The sequence below is a fragment of the Silene latifolia genome, chromosome 6 (assembly GCF_048544455.1).
Source record: "Silene latifolia isolate original U9 population chromosome 6, ASM4854445v1, whole genome shotgun sequence".
In the NCBI taxonomy this organism is placed as follows: domain Eukaryota; kingdom Viridiplantae; phylum Streptophyta; class Magnoliopsida; order Caryophyllales; family Caryophyllaceae; genus Silene; species Silene latifolia.
In genome coordinates this window covers 2473437-2494059 of record NC_133531.1, presented here as the reverse complement: position 1 = coordinate 2494059, position 20623 = coordinate 2473437, and the positions used below count along the sequence as shown (strand labels likewise).

The 20623-nt window shown below is 45.0% G+C and overlaps 1 protein-coding gene across 1 annotated transcript; it reads left to right on the top strand.

Annotated features, from left to right (window-relative positions):
* Positions 1-14815: 14815 nt before the first annotated feature.
* On the top strand, positions 14816-17657 carry LOC141585950 (uncharacterized). Its single transcript, XM_074407030.1, has 6 exons — positions 14816-14988; positions 15221-15268; positions 15382-15426; positions 16533-16665; positions 16767-16968; positions 17355-17657. The coding sequence occupies exons 1-6, from the start codon at positions 14957-14959 to the stop codon at positions 17456-17458; spliced, it is 564 nt and encodes a 187-aa protein (XP_074263131.1). The 5' UTR covers positions 14816-14956; the 3' UTR covers positions 17459-17657.
* The last annotated feature ends 2966 nt before the right edge of the window (positions 17658-20623 follow it).

Sequence of the window (20623 nt, the reverse complement as noted above, 5' to 3'; positions counted from 1 at the left end):
TCGGTCTCTGCTCCTTCGATCATGCCGATGGTCCGGTCGTTCCCGGATCTGGGGGTGTACTGTATCCGGAACGACTCTAGTTCTGAAGCGACAGCTCTCACCCTTACTAGATACCTTATTGTTTTGTAGTCCTGGGCTTCGCACTCTCCTCTAACCTGGTTGGTCACGAGGAGCGAATCTGTCTTTACCATGATACGTTCTGCCCCGGCGGCTTTAGCTAGCTCAATTCCGGTTATCACCGCCTCGTACTTGGATTCCTTGGGGGTCACTGAGGTAAGCCTCAAGGCGTGCTCGGATACGTCCCCGTTTGGGCTGATGATAACCATGTCGGCCTTCGAGCCATATGTCGCGGAGAGGCCGTTAGCGTGAACCTCCCACAAACCGGGATCTTCCTCTTTCTTCGAGATGAGCTTATGTGCCTCCCCCCGGTCCGAGACATACATCAATGTCGGGGCCTTGATGGATATTACAAATGGCGATCTCGCTCAAAGTGATCCGGCCTATGAGTACATCGTAGGCAGGTGTACCGTCGATGACCACGAATTTAGACATGACGTTCTTGGCTGCACCTCCCTCGCCGAACCTTACCGGCAAACTGATTGACCCCAGGGGTACCATGCCGGCCCCAGAAAAGCTGTATAACGGGTTGGTGCAGGGGCTCAAATCTTCCATCCTCAGACCGAGGCCGAGAAAGCATTCTTTATTCATAACATTGGTGTAGGCGCCTGTGTCAATCAGGCACCCCTTCACCAAGTGGTCGGCTATGTCTAGGTGGACCATAAGTGGGTCGCTGTGAAGAGCGACGACTCTCTCGTAATCCTCCTGTCCGATGGTCATATCGGGAACTTTGGAAGCGGGGGTCACTGTGTTGGGCGCAAAGTTGATGGCCTGATAAGGTTTATCCAGTGCCGTTTGTGCCCGTGGAGTGAACTCGCCGCTCTTGTTGTCCCTGACGACGACATTGATCACTCCTACTCGCTCGGGAGCGGGCTTGCTCTTTGATCTGCCGCAAGCATCGGTTTTGGCCTCTGCAACATATTTGCCGAGGTTCCCCATCCGAATCAGTTCTTCAATGGCATCCTTCAGGTGTCGGCAATCGTTGGTTAGGTGTCCGGTGTGGCCGTGGTACTCACAGTCCTGGCTCGTGTCACCATCACTTCTCGGCCTAGGGGTCTTTCCCATTTCGGCCCTCGTTTTGCTCAAAGCGAAAACATCGGCGGCCGACGCGACTAGGGGGTGTGATCATCGTATCGCTTTTTGTAGTATGTCCCCGAGCTCCCCGCATTCGCCGAGCTTTGTTTTCTCGCGACTTCTCGGCCGTGACCAATTATTCTCACGGCGTCTCTCATCGGATCGTGACCCATTGTTGTCACGGCGTCTCTCGTCCGGGTTATTCTCCGGCGGCTATTCCTTTTACGAGTGCTTGGCCTCGCCGGGGCCTTCCCAAGTCTTGTGGTAGTCTTCCACCTTGATGGCTTGGTCGCCCAACTTCCTTGCGGCGTCCAAACCTAGGCCTCCGCACTTGATGAGCTCATTTTTTAAATCTCCTTTTGGGAGGCCCTTCATCGCGAAGGCGCCGATTCGGATTGATTTCTCGAATCTGCTGGACCTTTCCATCAAACCTCTTTACGTAGCTTCGGAGAGACTCGCCCCCTCTGTCTCGATAGTTAGGAGGTCGGAGGTCTCTACGGCCCTTCTCTTATTGCGAGTCTTGGGTTAGGAAAGCGCCCTTCAGGTCGGCGTAGTAGTACACCGAGCCATCGGGAAGCCCTTTGTACCGGCTCGAGCCATCCCATGCAGAGTTGTTGGGAAAATTCGGCACCAGACCTCGTCGGGCTGCTCCCATACCGACATGTAAGACTCGAAAGCCTCGGCGTGGTCGGTGGATCGCTATCCCCCTTGTATGATAGGGGTGGCGCTTTTAGCTTGTTTGGCACCGGGACTTCTATGACGTAGGCGTTGAGGGGTTGCCTGACCACGTGTTGAATGACACGTGGCGATCGGCTCCTCGCATCCCTATCCTCGCTTCTCCCTCGTAGCGGGAGGGGCTCCTTCTTCGACTATGACTCCTTCTCCAACTCTGCCGAGTCGGACTCCTCCTCGCTCCTTTGGGGTGTGCCTCGTTCGTGCGGCGGGGACGCTGTCCTCCCGCGAGTGTGGGAAGGACTTAGGTCTACCGCGCCCACTTTGGGCTCCCCCGGCGTCTTGACCGGGTCAACTTCTCCTAGTGCTCCGTTCGATTTCTCGAGTCACGTTTTGGGCCCTGTTATCCTGGACGGTTTCCGTCGCTCTTGTCGGTGTGACGGTGTGAGCGGGCGTGTTGCGATTAGGTCCGGGAGCATTTTTAGCTTTGCTACGTCAACCGCATACCCCATGATGGTGACCTGGTTGGTTGGCACCGGCGCGTCGGGTATTATTGGCATCCCGAACTCCGGTTGGATTACTCCGCCGGTGGAGGGTGCGTGACTGACTGAGTTGTTGAAAGCGTCATCTTGGTAGAACGCGTTTCGTCGGTAACGATCGCGTCTTCTTTGTTTCGACATTTTCTCGGCTTTTTGGGTGGGTTTTTGTTTTGAGTTTTGTTTTTGTTTGGGAATGAATGTGACTAGCTTCTAGTGTCTTTCCCACAGAGACGGCGCCAATTGTTCGGGTATAATTTCCTGGAGCGTTATTAGTTACCACCCTTGACTTGTAGAATAATGTCTTGAGCTGAATCCTTCTTGCTCCTATCGTCCCACTCGGCCTCTTCTCGCAACAATGAACGAATCGAGGGCTTGGTGTGTGCCAAGCGTACTCACTCCGACGCTCAAGTCAATAAACTTAAAGGATTAAGTGTGTTACTTGGCTAGATGCGTATTGTAGAGAGATAAGGGAGATATTACCAGATGAATAGTGTATTTAGGTTGTAATTGTGAGAGCCTTTCCTCAATGAAGGTTGAGGAGTATTTATAGGCTTTCACCTTTTGTCACGTAGTGGCCAAGTGGCCAAGTGGCTAGCGGTGGAAAGACCGATCTACCCCTCGGCGAGATACCTATGGCGGCGGCGGCGGGCGTATTGACTCGCCGCCGAGGGGTCTTGGATATGAGTACGCGGGTATGTGTCCCGGGCGGTGTCATCATGCCGAGACCCAGTGTGACAGATGGGATGCATCGGCTAGGCTATCTAAGTCGTTGACTTGCTGTGGATATCTTTGACCTTGCTCAGTGTGTTGACTTGGTCAGCGGTGCAGAATATGCCCCATCACTACTAATTACTACTAGGGATGTCAATTTCACCCGCATCCATCAAAACCCGATCCACCCGATCCTAAAAGATGGATGAAAACCCGATTTAAATGGATGGTGGATGGATGACGGATGAAACGGATGTGGATGACGGATGGGTTGGATGAAGAAATTCCACCCGCCATCCACCCGCCATCCATCCATCACCCGATTTTATTATTTTTTATTTAATTTTTTTTACATATAACACATTATTAAGATATAAAATATTTAAATTTTCATATTTTTCTACTCTCAATATAAATATTTTGTAAGCCTACCCACTAAAAAGTTAAACTAAATTAATTATCTAACTTTATTTTTGTAGAGAAAAAAAAATCATCATTTTTTTAAACTTGAAATTATAAATGCACAACACCCGTTTATCACCCGATCCACCCGTTTCATCCATGGATGATGGATGGATGGATGACGGATGATATGTTTCACGGATGACGGACGGGTTGGATGAGATTTTAAAAAGACGGATGAATGACGGATGAGGCTTCACCCGACCCGAACCCGATCCATTGACATCCCTAATTACTACTGCTAATAATAATAATAATAATAATGCTAAACTAATATTAATGATAATACTAAAGCTTCAAAACCAATTACACGGTTCAAAGACAAAAACAAAGAAAAGCAAAGACAAAAAGGGGGAAAAGGGGGACGCGTGAACAAAACGCAGCAAAAAGGGATGTCCTGCCGCCGACGCCGGCGGCCGGGGCTTGTGCCGGCAGCGAGGTCAATGATGCAAAGGGAAGAAATAAGCGTGAAGTGTGTTGTGCCGGCTAGCCGGCTGCCGGGGCACCGGCATGGAGCACAAAAATTATGCGAGGGAGTTGAATTGGTGCGTTTTGCCGGTATGACGGCTACCGGTCCCTATACCGGTAGCGAGACCTTCACAAAATGGAGGCAAAAAGGGTGTGTTCTCACGGCTTGGGGATGTCGATTGCCGGGGCACCGACACGGAGCAACATAGCTTCATAAAAGCTCGGTTTGGATCCGGAGTTAGAATCGAGGTCGAAATTGATGAATTCACTTTGGTGACTTTGTTGTTGTGGTGACGGAGTTTGATTAGTGAATGAATGGGCAAATGGTGATGTCGTGGTAATTGATGGAGGTTGAAGATGAAGGTTGAATGGAGGTTGAAGGTGGTTATTAATGGTGATGTAAATGGTTAATGGTGGAATGATGGTGAGCTGAAATGGCGATGTTGGTGACGGGTTTGAAGGATGAAAGTGAAGATGAATTGAAGTTGGTGCGTGATGTATTAATAGAAAATGCCATTAATTGGAATTGCAGGGGTACGAAGGAAGCAGGGAGCAAAGATGATCATGATATTGGTCAATTTGGGTTTCTAATGTCATGGGTTGACTTTTGATTTTGCTTTGTATACTTCCCATTTTCATCCCTTGACTCCGTCTTGACTCGTCTCAATTCCGTCTCAAATTACTCTTAACTCGAATCTCCTCTTTATCATTCCACCTCTCCTACAAAATATAAACAATAAAATAATATTAATACTAATATTATAAAAACATGAGTATTACTAAATATAACTAATACAACTCATCATTATAAACTAGTAAAGTAATAACAATACGAAAATTACAATAAAGATACGATTAATTATTAAACATGACTAAGACGGCTAATTATTATAAATTAGTAATTAAATGAGCTTATTAGACATTTAAGCACACAAAATCGAGTCGTAATAAGATATAAATGCGGGGTAAAATACAACTAAAATGCTACTTATCACCCTTATATGACTTGTGCCAATTGGCAAATATATGCCTTGTACACCTCCTGTGTTCTGCTTTGGGAAATTCTTTGGACACCATGGAGATAATGCTCTACAGTTAAACACTATGCATCAGTCTAATATAATTACAACAACCATTTATATCTAAAAAAAGCAATTAATATATAAACTACCTGATGTTCATCTGATATTATAGTCCATCCTTCACCATCCTCTTCCCCTGTTGCTTTCTTTAACTCTTTAAAAAACCATTCATAACTATCATTATGATGGGGCATATTCTGCACCGATGACCAAGTCAACATATTGAGCAAGGTCAAGGGTATCCACAGCAAAGTCAGCGACTTAGACAGTCTAGCCGGTGAAGCCCATCGGCCAGTCACCCGGGTCTCGGCCAGACAACTCGCCAGCCGGGACACAAATCTGCGTACTCATATCCAAGACCCTCGGCGAGCCTGCCACAGGTCCATCGGCCGAGGGTATAACGGTCTTTTCACCTGATAGCCATTTGGCCACTTGGCCACTACGTGACAAAAGGTGAATGCCTATAAATACTCCTCAACCTTCATTGAGGAAAGGATCCAGAAATTGACCTAATAACCACTATTCACCTGGTAATATCTTCCTTATCTCTCTACAATACACTCTTAGCCAAGTTACAACAACTTCTCTCTAAGTTTACTGACTTGAGCGTCGGAGTGAGTACGCTCGGCCAAAGCCGAGCCCTCAGTTTGTTCATCGTTTCAGGAGACCGCAAGGAGGATTCAAGCAAGGACATCATTCTACTAGCTACGAGTGGTATCAAATATCTGCTCTGGAATTACACCCGGAACAATTGGCGCCGTCTGTGGGGAAGGCAAACTAGAAGCTAGTCACATTCATTCCCAAAACAACAAAAACAAAAACACAATAAAAACCCACCCCAAAAGCTAAGAAGATGTCAAAACAACAAATAGTCGTGACCGACGAAACCGAGCTACCCCAGGACGATACATTTCACCATTCTGGAGTATTGCAACCCTCCACCGGAGTAGTCCAACCGAATTCGAATGCCGATAACACCGACACACCGCCGCCACAACCAGGTCACCATCATGGGACGGTGGTTGACGTAGCGAAACCGAAGACACTCCTGGACCTGGTGGGAGTGCACCACCACACAGCACGCCGACACGAGCGACGGAAGCCATCCAGGAGACCAGGGCCCAGGGCGTGACTCCAAGAAACTTGAACGAAGCACTGGGAGAAGCAGACCCTATCAAGACACCGGAAGAGCCCAAGGTGGTCGTGGTAAACATAAGTCCTTCTCGCACTCAGGAGAGGACACCGCCGCCGCAACATCGACGAGGCACACCCCGGGAGAACCAGCGAAGCCCGACTCAGGAGAGTCGGAGAAGAAGTCCAAGTCGAAGAAGGAGTCCTTCCCGCTACGAGGAGAGAAGCCGGACTAGGAGTGCGAGGAGTCGGTCGCCGCGTGTCATTCGACACGTGGTCAAACAGCCCCTCAGTGACTACGTCCTAGACACCGCCGTGCCACCCAAGCTGAAGTTGCCGGCGCTCACATACAAAGGAGATAGTGACCCAACCGACCACGCCGAGGCCTTTGAGTCTCACATGTCGGTATGGGAGCAGCCCGATGAAGTCTGGTGCCGGGTCTTCCCAACGACTCTGCATGGGATGGCTCAGAGTTGGTACAAGGGCTCCCGACGACGCTCGATATATTGTTTCGCCGATCTAAAGGACGCCTTCTTAGCCCAGTACTCTTGTAACAAAAGGAGGGCCGTGGAGACATCGGACCTCCTAACTATCAAACAGGAGGAGGGCGAGTCCCTACGAGGCTATGTGAAGAGGTTCGAGGACAGGGTACAGCAGATTCGGGAGATCAACCCCGAACTGGCGGCGTTCGCACTAATGAAGGGCCTCCCAAAGGGAAACTTAAAAGACGAGCTCATCAAGCACGGGGGCCTGGGCATGGACGCCGCACGGAAGATGGCCGACCAGGCCATCAAGGTGGAAGATTACCACAAGACCTGGGTAGGCCCCAGCGAGGCCGAGACCTCAGAGAAGAAAAGCCGCCGGGATGACAGCCCGGATGAGAGACGCCGCGACACTAACAGGTCGCGGTCTGATGAGAAACGCCGTGACAATAACAATAACGTCACGGCCTCGATAGATCTGCCAGAAGCGGGGACGACGAGCGCCGGGGAAGCTCGGGAATGTTTTACCAAAGGCATTACCATGATAAAACCCCTCTGGTCACTTCGGCCGCCGAGGTCTTCGCCCTGAGCAGAAACGAGGGCCAGAAGTGGGAGCGGCCTCCCAAGCCAAAAGGAGACGGTGACGCGAACCAGTACTGCGAGTACCACGGTTGCGCGCCGCCACCTCATCGACAAATCGCCGGCACCTGAAGAACGCCATTGAAGAGCTAATCCGAAAAGGGTGCCTCGACAAGTATGTGGCCAAGGGCCAGAAGACTGAGGCCAGCGGCTCAGATAAGAAATCCGTTTTTCAACGGATAGGAGTTATCCACGTGGTCATCGGAGGTAACGAGAACGGTGGGTCGGCTCATGGGCACAAACGGCACTCTAACGAGCCGTATCGTGCCATCAACTTTGTGCCCAATACAATGACCCCGCCTCCAAATTCCCGATATGACTATTGGAGGGAAGGACTACGAGGGAGTCATCGCCCCTCACAGCGACCCACTCGTAGTCAACTTGGACATATCCAACCACCTAGTGAAGAGATGTCCGATAGACACGGCGCCTACACGAACATCATGTTCGGGAGTGCTTCCACACCTCGGCCGAGAATCAAGGACTTGAGCCCCTGCACCCATCCACTATACAGCTTCTCCGAGGCTGGCCTGGTACCCCTGGGTTCAATCAGACTCCCGGTGATGTTCGGCGAGGGGAATGCGGCCAAGAATGTCCTAGCCGAGTTCATCGTCATCAACGGCTCATCCGCCTACAACGCCCTGATAGGCCGAGTTACTCTGAGCGATGCCGACGCAGTGATGTCCATCCGGGCCCTGACACTAATGTATGTTTCGGACCGGGGGGAAGCGCATAAGCTTGTCTCCAAAGACGAGAAGGACGAGGTGGTCAACATCCAGATATCTGCCAGAGGATGCAACATGCAATCCCTCAAAGTGGCGAAGCAGTCGGAGAAGGGGAAAAGCTCATCCTCACAACCAAAGGGCGACCTTATGGATGCAACCGACGGCTGACGGGGGAAGAGCGCCTCTAATGAGGCATTAGGAAACTGATAGACCTTGTAGCGCCGGAGGTACCCAAAACAGCTGTGGGCACCCCGACGCATGTTAATATCAAATGTAAAAACAACCAAGTCTTTCATCAAAATGTTCATTTTTCAGGCTAGGCGCCATCAAGAGGCCGACGCCGTCTCATACTGTCGATTCGACAAGAGCGGCAGTCGTTGATAGAGGCCGACGCCGTCTCATACTGTCGATTCGACAAGAGCGGCAGTCGTTGAAAGAAGGCCGACGCCGTCTCATACTGTCGATTCGACAAGAGCGGCAGTCGTTGAAAGAAGCCGACGCCGTCTCATCTGTCGATTCGACAAGAGCGGCTCGTTGAAAGAAGGCCGACGCCGTCTCATCTTGTCGATTCGACAAGAGCGGCGGTCGTTGAAAGAAGGCCGACGCCGTCTCATACTGTCGATTCGACAAGAGCGGCGATCGTTGATAAGGCCGACGCTGTCTCATCTGTCGATTCGACAAGGGCGGCGATCGTTGATAAGGCCGACGCCGTCTCATCTGTCGATTCGACAAGAGCGGCCGTTGATAGAGGCCGACGCCGTCTCATCTGTCGATTCGACAAGAGCGGCATCGTTGAAAGAGGCCGACGCCGTCTCATCTGTCGATTCGACAAGAGCGGCGATCGTTGATAAGGCCGACGCTGTCTCATCTGTCGATTCGACAAGAGCGGCGATCGTTGAAAGAAAAGCCGACGCTCTCTCATACCGGGCGATTCGACAAGAGCGGCGATCGTTGATAGAGGCCGACGCCGTCTCATACTGTCGATTCGACAAGAGCGGCGATCGTTGAAAAGAAGGCCGACGCTGTCTCATCTTGTCGATTCGACAAGAGCGGCGATCGTTGAAAAAAGCCGACGCCGTCTCATACCGTCGATTAACAAGAGCGGCATCGTTGAAAGAAGGCCGACGCTCATCATACTGTCGATTCGACAAGAGCGGCATCGTTGAAAGAAAGGCCGACGCCGTCTCATCTGTCGATTCGACAAGAGCGCGTCGTTGATAGGCCGACGCCGTCTCATCTGTCGATTCGACAAGGGCGGCATCGTTGATAGAGGCCGACGCTGTCTCATCTTTGTCGATTCGACAAGAGCGGCGATCGTTGATAGAGGGCCGACGCCGTCTCATCTGTCGATTACAAGAGCGGCGATCGTTGAAAAAGAAGGCCGACGCCGTCTCATCTGTCGATTCGACAAGAGCGGCGATCGTTGATAAGGCCGACGCCGTCTCATCTTGTCGATTCGACAAGAGCGGCATCGTTGAAAGAAGGCTGACGCCGTCTCATCTGTCGATTACAAGAGCGCGATCGTTGAAAGAAGGCCGACGCCGTCTCATCTTTGTCGATTCGACAAGAGCGGCGATCGTTGATAAGGCCGACGCCACTCATCTGTCGATTCGACAAGAGCGGTCGTTGAAAGAAGGCCGACGCCCGTCTCATCTGTCGATTCGACAAGAGCGGATCGTTGAAAGAAGGCCGACGCCGTCTCATACTGTCGATTCGACAAGAGCGGCAGTCGTTGATAGAGGCCGACGCCGTCTCATACTGTCGATTCGACAAGAGCGGCAGTCGTTGAAAGAAGGCCGCCGCCGTCTCATACTGTCGATTGGACAAGAGCGGCAGCCGTCGTGAAAACGACGACGCCGACTCACACTGTCGATTGGACAAGAGCGGTGGTCTCCATGAAGAAATGTAGTGCTGTGGCAGTCACCCCAAATAGTAGACGCTTCGGCAGTCACTTAAAGTGGTAGACGCCGCGTAACACACTATCCGGGCGCTTGACTCACATCACATAGACAAGAGCGGCGGTCCCCATGAAGAAATGTAGTCTTTGGGGCGATCACCCCAAATAGTAGACGCTTCGGCAGTCACTTAAAGTGGTAGACGCCGCGTAACACACTATCCGGACGCCGACTCTTATTGTCGTACCGACAAGAGCGGCAGTCTCCATCAGCAAGCGGACACGTGTCAGACATGCAACCACGGAATGTCAATCGTTGCAACAGTTGAATGTCAATCAATGCTACAGTTACCAAGCGTATTCAACACGCCCATTCACATCTCTTCGCCTGTTCATCTCCCTCAACAAATTCCTAGGCACCTGCTCTCCGCCGGCCACATGATCGACCAAGCCAAGAAGCACCGGCCGGGGGCAATCAGAAATAACCGGCACTCTCAGCCCTGGTCTCGGCCGACATCATCATTCTTTCCCACATCGGATACCCTTTACGCATCCATGCGGAGGGGGGATATGGTAGGCCTACACCTGCGAATTATCAAGCCGATGCATCAGAAGAGGCCGACGCAGAAAATTTTTAAAAAATACTTGCACAGAATATATACTCAGCATACATCGGAGCCCATACCACGACATAGACTACGCTGGGGGCAAATTGATGGGGCATATTCTGCACCGATGACCAAGTCAACATATTGAGCAAGGTCAAGGGTATCCACAAGAAAGTCGGCGACTTAGACGATCTGGCCGGTGAAGCCCATCGACCATCACCGGGTCTCGGCCGGACAACTCGCCAAAATGGGACACAAATCTGCGTACTCATATCCAAGACCCTCGGCGAGCCCGCCACAGTCCATCGGCCGAGGGTATAACGGTTTTTCACCGATAGCCATTTGGCCACTTGGCCACTACGTGACAAAAGGTGAATGCCTATAAATACTCCTCAACCTTCATTGAGGAAAGGATCCAGAAATTGACCTAATAACCACTATTCACCTGGTAATATCTTCCTTATCTCTCTACAATACACTCTTAGCCAAGTTACAACAACTTCTCTCTAAGTTTACTGACTTGAGCGTCGGAGTGAGTACGCTCGGCCAAAGCCGAGCCCTCAGTTTGTTCATCGTTTCAGGAGACCGCAAGGAGGATTCAAGCAAGGACATCATTCTACTAGCTACGAGTGGTATCAAATATCTGCTCTGGAATTACACCCGGAACACATTATTTTCACCTTCCACAACAGCCCAAGCTAATGGGTACATTTGATCATTTTTATCCTTTCCAATTTCACTTATTAGTTGCCCCCATAGAATAGTCTTCAAGAAGCAAGCATCCACACAAAGTAATCTCCTACAACCACTTAACCAACCTTGTCTAAGGTCATCAAATCAAATAAACAACATTTGGAACACATGTACTGAGCTGACAGATGGACTTGTAGCCAAAGTGAAAACACTTATAGGGTATTCCTGTTTCAGTGTTGCCATATAGCTTCCCAGTTTACTATAATGCTCTCTCATTGAACCATGAAGAAGTTTATGAGCATAGTATTTGACTTTATAAGCAAACCCTTTCTTAATTATGACCTTGTAAGCCCTTCTAACTGTTTCTATTATGTCTACAGCTGGCCAGTGGAGTTTTGCCTTAAAAACTTCAAGGAATTGCTTTGCCACCCATGAATATTTCAACTGCTTATTACTCTCCATTGTTCTTTGACAATTGTGAGAAGGTTTCACAGATTTAACCAATAAAAATGCACTACTATTGTCCCAACTACCATATAACTTGAATGGACACCCTACCTTACACTTCACTCCAAGCCTTCTACCCCTACTCTTATCACTGACCACAAATGTCAAGTTTCTACCTTGAGCTATAGCATATCTAGTAACACACTCTCTGAATATTTCCCTTGTAGGGATTTGATCCCAACACACCACTTAATCTTTGAGAAATCTGACCTTTCATTAATCACTAGAACTGCAGATCTTCTCCTCTTGCCTGGTATAGACTCCTCCTCACTTTCACCAGGTGTTTCTACCTCATCTCCACTATTGTCATAGTCACTGACAAAACTCTCCTCTTCCCTTACACCACTACACTCAGCATTTTCCTGCCCAGGCAATAATACATTAGCAGCTTCAACTTCAAGTTGTTTAGCAATGGTAAGAGCTTTTGAATTCTATTCCTTCAATTTTCTCCTAGCTTCTTTAGTTTCCTCATCCTCTGAATACCCATCAGACTCACATTGTGGCTCAATCAAGTTCTCCTCAGCCTCATTTACACCCTCATCTATCTCCACATCACTGTCCTCAGAATCCGTTTCACCCTCTTCCAAATCAGGGTCATAACCTGGATCTCATCCCTCACTTATGTCTCCACTTTCCAACTCAGCATTAACATTAAGACATGCCAAATATGACTCTTCCTCATATGAACTAAAAAAATTTGATATTGTTATATCATTGAAATCATAGAACTGGTCAATATTTGGTTCAGGAGTTGGTGATATTTGTAAGGATTTTTTTAGAGAGGATTCTTTTTATGTATAGGATTTTCTTAGGGTTTCATTTGTTTGGCTGTTTGTTAAAATAACGGGATGTTTGAGAGGTTGTTTAAGAGATGATTGTTTGACAAAAGAATCTTTGACGTAGGTTTTATTGACACAAGATTTTTTAAGGGTTTATGTAGGTTTTTTCCCTTTTTCTTTTGATGGTGGTGTGACAGTCATTTAGTACTTTTTTGTGAGTACTTTTGCTTGAGTTTTCAATGATGCCTTTGGAAAGTGGTCCCTCCTTTGCACTATTACTAATTGATTCTCCCTTCCTTCTAGGAGTCAATTTCTTAGAGGAGCAGTTAACAATTATATTACCATTTACTTCTGCCTTACCCACTTCAATCAGATGCATTAAATGGGAAACATCAACACCAGAAACCAAATAACACTCCACAACCCTATTCTCAACTGCAAATTTACACATAACTTGTGTCCCAATATCATCAACAATTCTTTGCAATCCTAAATTAGGGTTCATGAAAAAAATTGCATTCATCTGCCTATTAAAATGACCACATTTATCTGCTTCCTCAAGAATTGTAAACCAACAAAATTCGTCAATGTCAACATTAACAGTCCTAAACACCTTGCCAATATATCCTAACCCCATTTCATGCCTAGTAAATGATCCTCCAAACCACATTTTCAAAGTCACACAATCCCATGAATTTCCCTAAATTAGGATAAAAAGCAATTCAAAATAAATTTTATAACAAAACCAAAACGATTAACATCTTCAACAAAACAAATTAATCGAAAATAACACAGGTTAAGTAGAAATAGAAATCCAAGTGAGAGGATAGTGATTGATTAACAACTACCAAAACATCTTGAAAATAACCTAATTTTTTTCAATAATGGCGAAATACAGTTAAAAAAGAACAAAATCCAAAATTGTAATTGAAATAGGAACCATACCTTATCCATGGATTATGGGTAGTTGAAAGAATAGTGATGAATGAATATCTTGGCAATAGCAGGTAGGGGTGCTCACCGGTCCAAAACCTGACCGGATGAACCCGCGGACCGGATAACCACAAATCCCAAGACCGCGGACCGGACCGGTTAGAAGGGGACCCGGACCGGACCGGACCGGAACCCTTTAGGTCCGGTTTTTTCCGGGTTTGGACCGGACCGGTACTAATTTATAAGGCAAATTAGTTTTTTTTTTTTTTTTTTTTTTTTTATGTGGACCGGACCGGAGACCGGTCACCATATTTTTTGGGACCCGGAGACCGGACCGGTATGTATCCGGTCTGGACCGGACGCCGGTCCGGGTCGATCCGGTTTGCCGGTCCGGACCACTTTTTGTTCACCCCTAATAGCAGGTGACGATGGATGATGATGATATAAGACAATAATGGAAGGTGAAAAGTGAATTTGAAGAGCAGTAAAAAAAATTAGGTCAAAATTAAAGAAACAAATAAATGAAAGGAAAGGGGGGCGTTTAAATTATGTAAAGGGATAGGTAACATGTTCAACAGGTTGCCTTTCCACAGGTGTAATATAAGTTAAATGATAATGTTAATATGGGAAAAAACCTAGGATGGGGTAATTTGAGAAGGAGAGGCATATGATGGATTAATCTCATTAAATAACCCTAAAAAAAATACATTAACCTATACTTAAATCGTAAAATATTAAAAGTGAAAAATCATTTAGTTAAGTAGTTATTTTAATTATTTTGGATGATTAATAATATGAATATTTATAATAGTTGGGCCTCAACCAAAACCTTAAGGTGATGGTTGAGGCACAACTATTATAAATATTCCTATTAATATCCATCTTATTATCCACTTCGCAATTTCCTGCCAATGACTTTAATAGTGACTATGCTTTTTTAAAAAGCTATTCATTTTAAAGAGCAATCTGATGATAAATATTTCGAAATTATTGGTTTATTACTCGGGCAACGCCCGGGTATGAAATCTGGTTTATGATGATTTAAGAAAAGCATGTCAAAATAAGATAAATCACTTTACGGTTTTTCTAAAATGTGCCCTAAGGGCACATGTTAATAACCTTAATATGGTAAGATTAACAATATATTCTCACTAATTATGGTAACAATGAGTTTATAGTTAAATATCTCATGAGAATATGTTGTCACTCTTACCATATTAAGGTTATTAACATGTGCCATTAGGGCACATTTTAGAAAAACCCATCACTTTAAATCATCAGATTATTAATTAACTAGTTGGGCCAAGCAGTGTAAAAGCCTAGTTAAGTTAACGATCCAAACACGAAGAGAAAATAACCGTAATACCCTCCACCAAATCTTTTATTCCTCCCTCTCTGTTGCAAATCTGGAACAACCTGAAGATCTGAAAATCGAAGGAGATGGACGAAAAGACTAGAGAAATGCTTAAAAAGTAAGTAGCCCTGTTCACTTTTCCATTAGTTTAATACTAATTCTTGTCTAAAACCGTCTTATATCTGACAATATTGTAAAACCGATCTAAGTAAACCAACTTTCCATTTAAATAGATCGTTATTTATTATAATAATCCCGTCTTACACGATTATTGTGTAAGGTGGTCTTACAAGAAAATGCGGAGTAATTGTTAATTACAGTATTTTTTTCCAATATTGTTTTATTTTCAGCTTGCCGCATCCTCCTAGAGAAATAATTGTCCCACCCTCTAATTACGGGTTAGTATTTTACTGACTTTTTTTTATGTATCTTTGGCTCGTTTTAATGTTGAGACGGAACTGTTTTATCTATGGTGGTTGTTTAATTTGAATTTAAAATCATTTTTTTCCAGCTCCGGTAGGAAAAGAACAAATACCATTGCTCGATATGATTCCAGGTTTGTATTTCACAACTCTATCTGTTGTTGTGGTCGTCGTAGTTGTTGAAATGGAGCTGAATGGGATGTATTATGTATAGAAAGTGAATAATGACAATTTTGGGATATAATCGAGAACGAAGAACAATTCTTGATTAAAACTCGTGTATTTGTGGAAATATTTTAATCAAAAGTAAACAAATGATTGAGTTGATTATTTAACATTGTCATAGCCACCCTGTGGTGTCCATTAGATTTTGGACTAGGTGAAGCTTAATTAGTCCTTATTATTGCCAAAAACATGGATTGTGGTCGGCTAATATGAATCATCATCCAAACCCGTTTAGACTTCAATCCACCAATATAGGCCAGGGTAGATTTTGGGTAAAAGGTATTAAAATCCGTATGTGAAAAAATTCCGAAAATAAAACAAAGATGAATATTGTTTTTCTTTTAAGGGGAAGAAGAAATTTTCTTAACTTAACCTTGAAATTACAATGGGAGCAATAAAATCGCTAATCACAACATGACACGGGTTGAGAACTCGAGAGGAGTATAATGAACCAAGCCATGCGCAACTACATTACCGGTGAACCCTCACCATTCGCTCTGAGAGTATAAGACTGATCTTGGGATTCCGGCCATTAGCTTAAGATTTTGGTTGAAATGGTTTCTTGGCATCCTATCAGAGTCACTGCCCCTTCAAGCCCAAAGCATATTTGTTTGAGGGGGCGTGTCAAAGATTTCAACCATTAGCATTAGCTTTTGGTTCAGATGATTTCTTGACATTCACATTAGTAGGATGCTCACCACTTTCCCTTCGATCATTTTGATTGAAACATGCTTTTTTAGACCCTTCTGATATAATGTAGTACCCTGAGTCCCTGAAGATGAACATTGTTGATAAATGATAAATTCGTTAAGTACCACTTTCTTCGTGGTGGTCGTCCTCCTAGCAATTTAAACCGTATTCTGAAACCAAAATGAAGTTTTTGCATAAAACTGGCTGCAATCAAATTTTGACATACTTGGTACCTTGTTATTCACTAACCATCTTGAAGGATGAGAGTATGAGACACACAAGAAATGTTAATTCCAGCGATCTCTATATGATGTTTTATTCTCAGCTCTTGTAAGGTTAACTTCTCACACTCGTTCATCACACATGAGGACTCTGTAATCGACGACCAAGAGGAGTTTAAGACCACTTTGTGGCAAGAGTTAGCTGTTGTTGCTTTGCTGCATCACTATGAGAGACAGGTTGCCTTTTTTTTTTTTTTTTTTTTTTTCCTTCAATATCATTGTGCCTTTCTTTGCATATACGGTCAGTCATTGATGTTTTCGGTTTTGATTTCTTAAAGGGCATTAAGCTCGAGTTGTTCGGAGAGGTGTCTACTAATCCTGTTTTCCAAGGGGACATTTGTTGTTTCCATTTGGACTTTCAAGCTAAATCTGAAGACGATATTGGGTCTTCACCCAAAACAATGTTTGCTGAAGTATTCCGGTCCGACAAAGGTGAAGTTAGAGTCACCTTCTGTGGCATCATGGATCCAAGTGATCCAGGTATATTTTTGTTCTTAATTGGATGATTTTTATGTTTTTTTGTTCCATATTTCTAAGACGATTTTAGAAGCATTTGACATTTGTTGATTGTTTCGTTTTGTTGGCTTAATATAAAGTGTGTTCGCCGAGTACTAGACACGAATACTTGAAGTAATGTAAGAATCGTAGTAACAAAACTTGCATCATAACTTATCTTGTTGTGCTGTGTATTGCATCTATCTTGCCTTCCTTTGTCTTGGTTATATGTATAACTTAGAAGACAAATTTTATGAATATTTTTCTCATTCAATTGTTTTATACCCCGTACCATTCTTATTTGATTGGGTTGAAAGTATATTCCTTTGTACTCGTAATAGACAAATAAGATTATGTTTGTTAATTTACAGAATTGTTGAAGGGATGCTGCCATTGCTCAAAGAAAAAGCTTCATCCCCCGGGTATGAAGTTTTTTAAGTTCGCTAAAGCTTTTGGTTTAGGTGCTAAGCGTTGATCCAGCATTATGTTAAGTATAACTTAATTCTGATATTATCGTGTTAATTACTCGTATAAGAAACTGGTATGTACTGAATCTTTATTAGCTGCCGGATAATATTAGAGTTTGGTTGTTGCAAGTGCAAAAATTTGATGGAGACTAGTAATCGACAATCAAAGTTAATTCCATTTGCACTACGATCTATTGATGGATGAAATAGTCTTGTTTTTATATTCGGCTTGGTTTTAGATACTGCTTGAAAATTGTTTCTGAAGTATCTGATTACACCAGCTCTTTAACATGTTTCTACTTTCTAGAGATGAGTCATAATTGCATGAGACCAGTTTTGTACATTATTTTTACAAAATATTATCGTCGTTTTTATTTAAAATTTTAGATGATTATACTTGCGCTGTTGCGCACATATGAGTTTTTTTTTTGAAATTGTCATCTCATTAATAATCAACTAAGCGTAGGTTACAATGAAGATAACAAATAGACAAAGGAAAATCAAGATTGCTAACATAAAAAATACATTCAAAATAACTATCTAAATATCAGAATGGCCGTATACCGCTCTCCAAAATCATAAATTTCTTGAATCTATGAATAATCGATGTCTTTGCATCCTTCTTGATGGAGGGAAACAATGTAGCCGTCTTGATGTATTCATCCACGAAACAAATCTGATAATCTCCCCGTCGATTAAAACTTATTATATTGATAACGATCCCACGAAAAAATGGAAAAACCCCGAAAGAAGGGACGGAACAACAGATCTCACCAAAAGGGACACTATTATTGAAAATAAGATAGATCTGCATAATATTAGTTGTTTAAGAAAGCTTTTGTGGGGCTTACTGTTAGAAGCGTGAGGCAGAGACGAGGAAGGAATAAGAGAAGCAACGTATCATTTGTTATTCATTATGCAAAGAGTATTTATAATACAAAAGATAGGGTAACAGTAAGTTGTTACCATAATTTCCGACTAGAATCAAGGAGCTAATTGCTAAAATAAAGGCAATAATATTGTGTATAACTAATCACACAATATTCTTGCCTAATACCCCCCTCAAACTGGAGCAGTTTGCACCGTAAATACTGAAATTGACGAACTCCCAAGGGCTTGGTAAAAATATCCGCGACTTGCTCATTTGTAGAGACATGTGACGGGAGAACAAGGCCATCAGTAATAGCATCCCGAACGAAATGGCAATCAATCTCGATATGTTTGGTACGCTCATGAAAGACCGGATTTTGAGCCAAATGTATCGCAGATTGACTATCACAAAATAGTTTCATAGGAGCGGAAATAGGTTCGTCAAGGCAAGATAACAATCCTTTAAGCCACTTGAGTTCGCACACGATGGTCGCCATGGAGCGATACTCGGCCAATGATGACAAAGAGACCGTATGTATGTTGTTTTTGGTCTTCCATGATACGGAGAATCCCCTAGAAAACGAACCAGCCCGTTACTGACCGGCGAGACAGAGGGCAGGTACCCCAATCCGAGTCGCACCATCCAGAGACTTCGAATGAGCTCTTAGCACGAAGGAAAACACCTTGGCCAGGGCTACCCTTAAGATAGCGCACAACACGCATAGCAGCATCCATGTGAGCAGTCCGAGGCTTAGTGAGGAATTGGGACAAGACATGAACGGAAAAGGATAAGTCGGGGCGTGTGACGGCCAAGTAAACGAGCCGTCCAATGAGACGCCTATAGCGTTCGGGATCGTCCAAGAAAGGGCTATCCGTGACGGCAAGCTTGTGATCGGTGTCCATAGGTGTAGAGGCAGGTTTCGCACCCAAGAGACCCGTCTCAGTAATGATATCAAGAGCGTACTTGCGTTGATTGAGAAAAATACCATCCGAATTTCGAACAACCTCAAGGCCGAGAAAATACTTGAGAGGTCCTAAATCTTTCATTTTAAAGCACTTGTGCAAGTAATCTTTGAAAGCAGAAATAGCCATTGAGTCATTTCCCGCAATCACTAAATCGTCCACATAAATTAGAACATGTAAACGAGTAGTGTCAACGCAATAAGTAAAGAGGGAATAATCGGAGTAGGATTGTCGAAATCCATACTCACGAAGGGCGGTAGCTAGTTTGGCGAACCAGCAACGCGGGGCTTGACGAAGTCCATAAAGAGACTTTTTTAAGCGACAAACCTGACCTTCATGTCCACGATTAAAACCCGGTGGTAATTTCATATATACCTCCTCATCCAAATCCCCGTGTAAAAAGGCATTGTGAACATCCATCTGATGTAACTCCCAATTTTTTACAACTGCAACAGCTAAGAATGTACGAATGGTAACCATTTTGACAACTGGAGCGAATGTCTCACCATAATCAATGCCCTCGACCTAATGATTGCCAAAGACAACGAGTCGAGCTTTCAAACGCTCAACCGACCCATCCGACTTGTACTTTATTTTATAAACCCAACGACACCCGAGAGCTTTCTTATTAAGAGGCAAATTAGTGAGCTCCCAAGTACCATTGGATTCAAGAGCATCGATCTCATCCTTCATTGCTTGACACCACCCATCATCTTGAATAACAATTTTGAAGGAAGGGGGTTCAACACCCATTGTGATGGCAGCGAGAAAATGCTTATGCCGGGGAGAAAACTTATTGCAATTTACAAAATTAGTTAAAGTATAAGGCGTACCTGAGGTAGATGACGGAGATGCGGGTGAGTCGGGAGAAGATGGACTGTTTATGGAGGTAAGAACATAGCCTTGCAATCGCGAATTTGTAAATTTGACACGAAACCCGCGACCAACTGGACTAGGCGGGTCCATGGCAAAAGCCGTGGGTGTGTCATCGTCAGAAACAAGGCCGGAGGAGGGAGTGTCGGGAGTGGTGGGAGTGTTAGAGCCCGGCGTGACAGGAGGGGTATCCACGGCTGCAGTTTCAGGAGCACTCGGCTGCTCATCAGAGATGGGTTCATCATCATGAATGGGAGGGTTTGAAATAAGGGGATGAGCTGCATCAGTAAAAGTATGGAATGTATCTTCATGAAAAACGACGTCACGGGATACAAATATAGTTCCGGTCTCAATATCAAGGACTTTCCAACCCTTTTTATTGTGCGGATATCCGAGAAAAATGCACTTCTTACTGCGGGGTTCAAATTTATCGCCCCGAGATTGTTGATTATGGGTATAACAAATGC